The sequence below is a fragment of the Sinocyclocheilus grahami genome, unplaced genomic scaffold, assembly GCF_001515645.1.
Source record: "Sinocyclocheilus grahami isolate Dianchi unplaced genomic scaffold, SAMN03320097.WGS_v1.1 scaffold1163.1, whole genome shotgun sequence".
Classification (NCBI taxonomy): domain Eukaryota; kingdom Metazoa; phylum Chordata; class Actinopteri; order Cypriniformes; family Cyprinidae; genus Sinocyclocheilus; species Sinocyclocheilus grahami.
In genome coordinates, this window is record NW_015506342.1 from 100446 (window position 1) to 110387 (window position 9942).

The window sequence follows — 9942 nt, forward strand, 5'->3', positions numbered from 1 at the left end:
GTGTGTGTGTCTCTCTCTGTGAGTGAGTGAGTGAATGAATGAGTGTGTGTGTCTCTCTCTGTGAGTGAGTGAGTGAATGAATGAGTGTGTGAGTGTGTGTCTCTGTGTGAGTGTTTCTCTGTGTGTGTGTGTGTCTCTCTGTGAGTGAGTGAGTGAGTGAGTGTGAGTGAGTGAATGTGTGTGAGTGTCTCTGTGAGTGTTTCTCTGTGTGTGTGAGAGGGTGAGTGAGCGAGTGAGTGAGTACCTGATCTGTTTGAGTTCTCCTGTGAGTATCTGAAGGTAATACAGCACTCGACCCACAGCCAGAACCACCTGAGAGCTGTTGCAGGACGCCACGCTGATGGTCTTGCCCTGAGGCTCCTTCCACTCGCTCACCAGAGCCTTGCTGTCCTGCGTGACCAGCCTCACAGACACCGACGTGATCTGAACACAAACACGCGTGATCACAGGCATTTTGACATGACCACAGTGAAGTACAGCTCAGGTGTGTGTATGCGCACCTGTATGAGCTGCTGATGCACTACATTCCCACAGAAGAACGTCTGCTGATTATCCACAAACCCCGGCAGCTCCGTCTCCTCCACCTCCTCTCCACTCAGCATCAGCACCCTACACACACACACACACACACAGAGAGAGAGAGAGAGAGAGACACACACACACACACACACAGACACAGAGAGAGAGACACACAGACACACACACACACACACAGACACAGAGAGAGAGACACACAGACACACACACACACACACAGACACAGAGAGAGAGACACACAGACACACACACACACACACAGACACAGAGAGAGAGAGAGACACACACACACACACACACACACACACAGATGACAGTAGTGAGTAAGCGAGGTGTGTGTCAGCTCTAGACTGGAGTAAACCAAATGCTCTTCTCACCTGGTCTGACCAACAAATGACAGAACCAGCATGTCATCAGTGTCTCTGCCCGACTCGGAGCGGAGAGGCCACAGACCTGACAAACACACACACACACACACACACACACACACACACATTAGCATAAGTGTGTGTCAGAGCCCTGCTGATAAAGCAAGGAAGGAAGCAATATTTCTTCAGTTTGTAGGAAATGGTTTCGATGTCAGAAAAGCTTTTGCCAAATGCATAAGTATGCTGCAGATCAGCAGCAACCGGCAGAACCACTCATTTAATCGGATATTTGCTACAGAGAAACCAAACTGAACAGCACAAAGTTACGCTACAAAAACCATTGCAACGGCTCCACCTAAAACTGCAAAAGATTACATGATGTTACAGTCGTCATTAAGCAGCAATCAATCTGTGGATTAGGTTTGACAGGAAGTTCAGCTCTCAGGAGACGTCACGAAACGGATTACTGAGGTGAAAAGTGCTGCAATGAGGTTTTAAATTAGATTTTTTAATTTAAATTATTGTACTGAATTAACTTGTTAAATTGAATGACTCAATAATACATAAAGCTGATACAGGAATTTTGGATGATGCTAATAACTGGTACGCAGTTCAATATATTTAAAGAAATTAAAGTGCCTTCATTTAACAATTTACCCGGCTGAAACATCAGCAGTACAGTACAGCAGGAAAAGGAAATGAGCACAAATATACTGTGCATTCACAGCATGTAAGCGGCTAGTGATTAACATGAAGAGCACTTAACCACACCTTTGATGCCAGGCAGGTCGATGCTGGCGTGCTCATGGATCCCAATACCATTCCGAATTATCCTCAGAGAGCCTTCCTTAAACGCTCCGGAGCACGTCACCAGCTGCAGGAACACACACAGCAACTGATGACACACACTGAATCTGGATCAGGGCTCTTCAGGACCGCAGTGATGCGCAGACGTCCCTCACCTGACCCTGTCCTTGTCTCTCCAGGTCCACCACACACATGTCCACTATCGGCCCCAGGTTAGTGAAGGTCTCCATTACAGCCACATACGAACCCTGGTCATTACTGTCCACATTCAGCTGCAAACACACACAAACACCACGCTGGCCTTAAACACGCCATTATCACAGAACAATAATGAATCTGTGAGATTACCAACCTTAACTAGTTGAGAATCTCCTAGTCTGGATCCCACAAACACCACACCGTTATCCAGATACGTCAGACACTCGGCGATAGAGGTCTAGTGAACACAAACAGAGACGCTAGTCACATCTGTATCTGATTTAAGCATTGCCATTTGCAGCCATATTAAATCAACACCGAACGCATAAAGCAGACACATCCAGCGATCTACAGGCCGGACTGTGACTGAAAACTAATAGTTTGTCTGACTGCACATCTGCACTGTCACTTCACCTTTTAATCAGCCTAATGTTCCGGTGTTATGTATAAAAATCACCTTTCAACTCATTTCAGAGACTAACCTTTACTCCATTATATATATATATATATGACATGAAGAAACAGAATAAACTGAGACAGACTCAATCCAGAAGAACTGTGTCTCCGAGACGCTTCAAGAAACCTCCTGCAAAGCTACAGTGCTGTTAAAAGTTTAAGGCACTTGTGTAAAAATGCTGTAAAATGAGGATGCTGTCAAAAATAATGTCATAAATAGATTTTATTTATAAATCAACTTCTATTAACTAAATTAAAGGGCACCTATTATGCAAAATTCACTTTTACATTTTGTTTGAACATAAATGTGTGTTGGGAGTGTGTACACAACCACCCAATAATGATAAACATCCACCCGCCCCTTGTTTTTTAATCTCTATAAATCTTGAGCAGTGTCTCAGAGCAAGCCGATCACACATTACCAGCCCCGCCCACGATAGTTGATTGACACAGCCGTATCGGCCCTGAGTGAGCTGCACACACACTGTCCGCCATGCTTATCTTCACACCAGAGCATTTAAAAGCAGCATTCAAGAAATATCTTCTTATTAGAGCTATAGAAGTTGTTCAGTCCAGAGCAGTGAGTGATTTTCTGCTTGTTTGGGTCATCTTAACAGCGTAGACCCAAACAGCGGTCAGTATAGGTTCACAAACACATTCTGGGGACACCTGAGATTAATAATACATCTTGTAAAAAGGGGCATAATAGGTGGCCTTTAAATCAACATTTGGTGTGAGCATCTTTGTGTTTAAAGCAGCTTTTGCCCAAGGTGCACTCGAGCAGAGTTTCTCAGGAGCTTTGCAGGAGGTTTCTTGAAGGGTCTCGGAGACACAGTTCTTCTGGATTGAGTCTGTCTCAGTTTGTTCTGTTTCTTCATGTGACTCCAGACAGACTGATGATGATCAGATCACATCTCTGAGTGCAGCACTGGCTCCTGTCAGACAATAATCTCACTGGATTATTACAATTAATGACTAAATGAATGTTTGGAAATGTAAACTGATATTTCCTACTGACACACTACAGCAAAAGATAGAACATACTAGAAAATAGTAGTATTCTAATAATTGTGGCCACTACTGTATACCCACACACAGAACATAATCTAAGTCCTGAACTGATGTAGTGTCCTGCAGTCTGCTGAGAGGAGCACAGAGCATTAGGAGAGCGTGTGTAGTGTGGCGCAGCTCTGACGCACCTCTCCCAGCAGCTCCACATGCAGGTCTTTGAGCACCACAGCTCCGTCCATCAGCTCCTCTTTCTCCAGCAGCAGCATGAAGAGTCGGCCCTCCATGTCTCCCAGCAGGTACCGCGAGCCGTTCGGATCCACGCGGTTATGACACACGATGGTGCTTTGCTGTGATGTTTGAAACACGCTTTAATCACGGAGTACATGAGAATACAAACGACAGCTTGAAACGGACAGGAGGACATCAGCAGATGTGTTCACCTTGATAGTTGGAGGAGCGATGGCTAAGTATTTGTCTCCGTTGTGATAAGTGATGGACTCCTGTCCGATGATTATAGCTCCTCCAAACGGCTCTGGGACTGAATATATGTGAACACACAACATTTCACACCAATGACTCATAAACCAGCATGTCTATAACAGTCAGTCAACTTCATGAACATGAATGACAACAATTAAGTTTGGGTGAACAAAGCCTGTAAGAATGAATTTAACGAACAATTAAATAAGAGTGTAATAGACAATCTGTTATGAAGAAGTTAAGCAGAGGAGCTTTAAAATGGTAATTGAATCATTTTGGACTGTAAAAATCCTTTTAACAAAATAAATGATTCAAAACAGTAATTTATAATCGTTAATGAATCACTGGTTGATTAACAAATCAGAAAACACCGTTTACTTTATGATCAGACCAGATTTGTTTGCTGAAATGCATTTTTACAAGAAATACTCGTGCTGTCAATGGTAGCTTCAAGAGATGCTGCGTGTGAAGAACATTTACATGGTTCAGAAACTCTGCAACAACATGATTTATAAAACTAGCTCAATTCTGTTTAGCATAATGCTTATTTCCGAATCAGGGCTCTACGGATACTTTTCTTTTTAGGAGCGCTTGTGCTTCAAATTTAAATAATTTAGGAGCACGGTCAAAAATTTAGGAGCATCTTCTAATCAGTAATCAAAAATTCTGACAAAAAAAATTAACCTTCCCATTACGAGGTGATAGTTGACTCCTTAAAGTGATTTATAGGGAATTTTGTTTTTACCTTTGTAATGGCATTTTTCTAACTTTATTAAAAGTATGTCATCTTTTATGTAAAAATCAAAAAAATATATTTATAAGCTTTTTAACATTTCTAATTAAAACAATAGAATAAAAACAAGTAGACCCAATAATGATAAACATCCACCCGCCCCTTGTTTTTTAATCTCTATAAATCTTGAGCAGTGTCTCAGAGCAAGCCGATCACACATTACCAGCCCCGCCCACGATAGTTGATTGACACAGCCGTATCGGCCCTGAGTGAGCTGCACACACACTGTCCGCCATGCTTATCTTCACACCAGAGCATTTAAAAGCAGCATTCAAGAAATATCTTCTTATTAGAGCTATAGAAGTTGTTCAGTCCAGAGCAGTGAGTGATTTTCTGCTTGTTTGGGTCATCTTAACAGCGTAGACCCAAACAGCGGTCAGTATAGGTTCACAAACACATTCTGGGGACACCTGAGATTAATAATACATCTTGTAAAAAGGGGCATAATAGGTGGCCTTTAAATCAACATTTGGTGTGAGCATCTTTGTGTTTAAAGCAGCTTTTGCCCAAGGTGCACTCGAGCAGAGTTTCTCAGGAGCTTTGCAGGAGGTTTCTTGAAGGGTCTCGGAGACACAGTTCTTCTGGATTGAGTCTGTCTCAGTTTGTTCTGTTTCTTCATGTGACTCCAGACAGACTGATGATGATCAGATCACATCTCTGAGTGCAGCACTGGCTCCTGTCAGACAATAATCTCACTGGATTATTACAATTAATGACTAAATGAATGTTTGGAAATGTAAACTGATATTTCCTACTGACACACTACAGCAAAAGATAGAACATACTAGAAAATAGTAGTATTCTAATAATTGTGGCCACTACTGTATACCCACACACAGAACATAATCTAAGTCCTGAACTGATGTAGTGTCCTGCAGTCTGCTGAGAGGAGCACAGAGCATTAGGAGAGCGTGTGTAGTGTGGCGCAGCTCTGACGCACCTCTCCCAGCAGCTCCACATGCAGGTCTTTGAGCACCACAGCTCCGTCCATCAGCTCCTCTTTCTCCAGCAGCAGCATGAAGAGTCGGCCCTCCATGTCTCCCAGCAGGTACCGCGAGCCGTTCGGATCCACGCGGTTATGACACACGATGGTGCTTTGCTGTGATGTTTGAAACACGCTTTAATCACGGAGTACATGAGAATACAAACGACAGCTTGAAACGGACAGGAGGACATCAGCAGATGTGTTCACCTTGATAGTTGGAGGAGCGATGGCTAAGTATTTGTCTCCGTTGTGATAAGTGATGGACTCCTGTCCGATGATTATAGCTCCTCCAAACGGCTCTGGGACTGAATATATGTGAACACACAACATTTCACACCAATGACGCTCAGTCAACTTCATGAACATGAATCACTAGTCAAGTTTGGGTGAACAAAGCCTGTAAGAATGAATTTAACGAACAATTAAATAAGAGTGTAATAGACAATCTGTTATGAAGAAGTTAAGCAGAGGAGCTTTAAAATGGTAATTGAATCATTTTGGACTGTAAAAATCCTTTTAACAAAATAAATGATTCAAAACAGTAATTTATAATCGTTAATGAATCACTGGTTGATTAACAAATCAGAAAACACCGTTTACTTTATGATCAGACCAGATTTGTTTGCTGAAATGCATTTTTACAAGAAATACTCGTGCTGCCTATTTTAACTAAAGAGATGCTGCGTGTGAAGAACATTTACAGAGGGTTCAAATGTCTCAAACTCTGCATGATTTATAAAACCAGGCCTATCCTGATTAGCATCATGTTTGTTCCGGTACGAATGCAAGTTATTATACAGTATTTGTAATGATGTGGGTTTCTGCTCGAGCGGCCCGAGTTCAACAGATCTGAACAGTCGTCTGTGAAGCGTCACCTCACCTGGAATGACCATCGATGCTTCAGCTTCCACGTTCTCCTGCTTCCAGGGTCCTTTGTTGAACTCCTTCTCTCTGAGAGAAACCTCATATGTCTTGACGTGCCGACCCTGAGGATCCTGGACACACACAGCTGCATGAGCAGACGGGACACTCGCTCTCACACACATCGCGCAGGAAGATCCATACCTGATATATGAAGCAGACGGTGGGCGCCTGGCAGCCGTACAGGAACTGGACGTCTATGACCTGCAGCTCCTCCAGACGGATGTTGAAGGCTTTGAGCTCACGGTTATCACGGTCCAGAGGAATGACCTTAAACAGCCCGTCATACAGCCGCAAGCCGATCATACGACACTCCGGATCTACGATCCCGATGATCCCGGTCTCAGACGGACGGCCGATCCGATCCTGACACAGACGCAGCGGTCAGACGAGGCAGAGGCCGTATGATGCAGTGTGTTTGGACAGGTGTGTGGGTTACGGTCATACCTGCACGTTTCCGTGAGCGCGGGTGATGATGTCGATGCTGTCTCCGTTCTGCTTGTACTCCAGGATACAGGCGTTGTATTTAGCGGTCAGAATGAACAGAAGATCTTTGCTCTCACCCTGCACATAAAGCAAACAGACAGCTTTTAATAACATTATGCAAATCAGACAAGTGTTGACATGCTGCAGAAATCTGCATGAATAACTCAAGTTAGGGCTGTGCCAAAAATTGAATGTGATTTTCATGCACATCTCGTCAGTAAAGCCGCTCCTGTGATCAGCAGTAAATCTCCAGCACGTGCTTTCAGATGCATTTACTACACAGAGCCGTAGTTCACTGACAAGCTACACAAAACCACACAAGATTTTTTTGCACAGCCCTAACTCAAGTGCTCACAGAAGCAGCGTCGATCGACGTGTCTCTCAGTGGCTTATACTAGACCCCAATGGTGTTTCTGCACTGATACTAAAGATCTATGATTATATCATAATTGTTCTTTTAACTCTGACAATATTCAACAAGTCACTCACGTTGCAAAAAGCAAAACAAAAACACACCTTAATAGTGCACACTTTCACTGCCACCTACTGGAGGTTGTAGTTTCATATTTAAAAGTATCATTTTATTTAATTTTTTAAAACAAACAAAGAATTATTTCTGCAATAGTAATTGCAGCTCAGAGGTGGCATTAATGCATTTACACTGCATTAGCTGGTCTGTGTAAACACAAAGATACGGCTTCAGATGCAGCTCCCGCAGTGCAGTTAGAGAATAAGGAACGTATAAAGGTAAAACACCCTTGGAATCAACGTAAGGTGGGCAAATGTTGCCCTTTAATGGAAAAGTTCATACCTGTGTACAGATCAGTGCACAGAAAAGTCTGCCGTCCACGAGAAGACAAAACCAGCCCAAAAACATACTCGACAAAATCCCAGAAAACAGAGCTATCAATTTTGGTCAATATCACGCACACACATAACTGATATGAAATGCAGTTATGAGCACACTGTTCATGTGTAGAGCATCTGACTCCACGTGGAGCTGAAAAATAACTACACAATGCAACAGACTGTTAAATGAGATTAAAGCCAATTAGATGAAATAGTTAATATATTACAGTGCATGTTATATTATATACTGGCTGTGCACCCCTTTACCAGAATGCATTACTCCAGCCGTATGTGCCTCTAGAGCAGGGCCGGTGTCCTGCAGTTTAGCTCCAGCTTGCCTCAACACACCCGCTGGACGTTTCTGTGCCCAGTACGAGCTTGATTAGCTGCTTCAGGTGTTTAATTAGGGTTGGAGCTAAACTCTGCAAGACCCAGTTTGGACAGCCCTGATCTAGAAGCTTGCGCTCTGCAAGTGAACGTCGCTTTACTGTTCATCTCAAAGAGGCACAACATCACTTTCACAGAGTTTTACATGAACAGTTCCCTCCTCCTCATGCCCTGCCCAGCTCAGTCCCAGCAGCTTCAAGAATCGGCTACAACACATCTCTTCCATCTTTATTGGACCCTCTAACTCTAGCACTCTCTATTCTAATTATATTCTTTATAACAGAAAGAAAATCTCCCTTTTAGACTTTTCTTTTTATTTATTATACAATTAACCCTAAAAGCAAAACAGGCCTCTAACACTAGCTTGCTCTGTTCTTTTTCTATTCTATCGGTTTTCTTTTTATTTATTATATGATAAAACAAACCGTGCTGCGTTGAGCTGACTGAGGCTCGTGCACTTGTGTATCATTGCTCTCGTGTTGGTCCTGACCGCTTCTGTTGTCCTCCAGTGGAAGTTGCTTTGGATAAAAGCATCTGCTAAATGTCTAAATGTATTTATTTATATTATTCCCGGTTTCACAGAAAAGGCTAAAGTGCAGGGCTGAGGATTCAGCTGAAAGAAACTTGCACTGAACAGATCTTAAAATATATATCAGTGCCTTGGTTTTGTCTCCAGACGCGCACCAGTAAAGTTTGTCTTTTTCTTTTTAAAGGCACGTTTATAAAAACGACTGGAATGTCGTGATTGACCTGCGGCCTGACCGCGTCCGAGGCTTTGCCTACACCTGCTCAGATGCTCACACACACCTTGGGTCTGAAGAGCTCCCACACACACACACACACATCTGAAGAGCTCCATGACCGCGATCTTGCCGTACATGCCGACCTCTCTGACCGGCCGCAGACCCTCCGCGGTGACCACATAGATCTCCAGACGCGTGTTCTTGGCGATCAGCAGGTTCAGGTCCTCCGCAGAAGTGAAGTGACCTGCACACAGACATCAGCACTCACATGAGCCGCATGCACCTGCCACAGGTGTGTTTACCTGCAGCTCTGAACTAAAGTGTGGCTCATATTCACCAAAGCGCAGAAGCACCGTGAGCTCGGTCGGTGTTACAGACACACGCTGGCGGATCTAACCCGGTTTAATAGTCTGTGAGCGAAACACGACACTGACGCTAGGCCCGACGCGCGGGACATAAACAACGCTCACCCGTGACGCAGGCGTTCACCGCCGTGGGCTTCTGCGCCGTCACCACGTAGTTGTAGGACATGGCGTTCACTTCAATCACACGAGCAGCCAGAAATGAGGAGAAAGGGTGTTTAGAGCGAGATATGTCGCACGAATCCGCAGAAGAGCTCGGATCAGCAGCAGCAGCGCAGCGTCCGTGTGTCTGCGCCAGAGACAGCGCCGCCTGCGGTCTGGAGGAAGCAGTAAGCTATGTTCTTCTTCTTCTTCTTCTTCTTGTTCAATGGCCGTTCACTCCTTACGAGTATTACCGCCACCTACTGTATATCTTGCGCACATGGGTGATAAATCTGTATTGATATCAAGAAAAAAGAAAACAAAAACTTGTATCTTTCTTCTGCTCTTTCCCGGGCCTCCAACAATCTCATTTCAACAATGGGTTCAGGATATTCTATACCGATACCCCGTTTAATGG

General features: G+C 43.9%; 1 protein-coding gene across 1 annotated transcript in view; it reads right to left on the reverse strand.

Moving 5' to 3' along the window:
- The window catches only part of ddb1 (damage-specific DNA binding protein 1), a 24621-nt gene extending 14919 nt beyond the window's left edge, over window positions 1-9702 (reverse strand). Inside the window, exons 1-14 of the mRNA XM_016253177.1 lie at window positions 9492-9702; window positions 9124-9265; window positions 9086-9092; window positions 7004-7120; window positions 6701-6922; window positions 6516-6630; window positions 5843-5940; window positions 5591-5749; window positions 2065-2148; window positions 1868-1984; window positions 1677-1779; window positions 915-990; window positions 501-609; window positions 245-423 (exon numbers count right to left, since the gene is read on the reverse strand). Of these exons, the coding sequence (XP_016108663.1) occupies window positions 245-423; window positions 501-609; window positions 915-990; window positions 1677-1779; window positions 1868-1984; window positions 2065-2148; window positions 5591-5749; window positions 5843-5940; window positions 6516-6630; window positions 6701-6922; window positions 7004-7120; window positions 9086-9092; window positions 9124-9265; window positions 9492-9552 (1589 nt within the window). The 5' untranslated portion in view covers window positions 9553-9702. The remainder of the gene's footprint in view (window positions 1-244; window positions 424-500; window positions 610-914; window positions 991-1676; window positions 1780-1867; window positions 1985-2064; window positions 2149-5590; window positions 5750-5842; window positions 5941-6515; window positions 6631-6700; window positions 6923-7003; window positions 7121-9085; window positions 9093-9123; window positions 9266-9491) is intronic.
- Window positions 9703-9942: the final 240 nt, after the last annotated feature.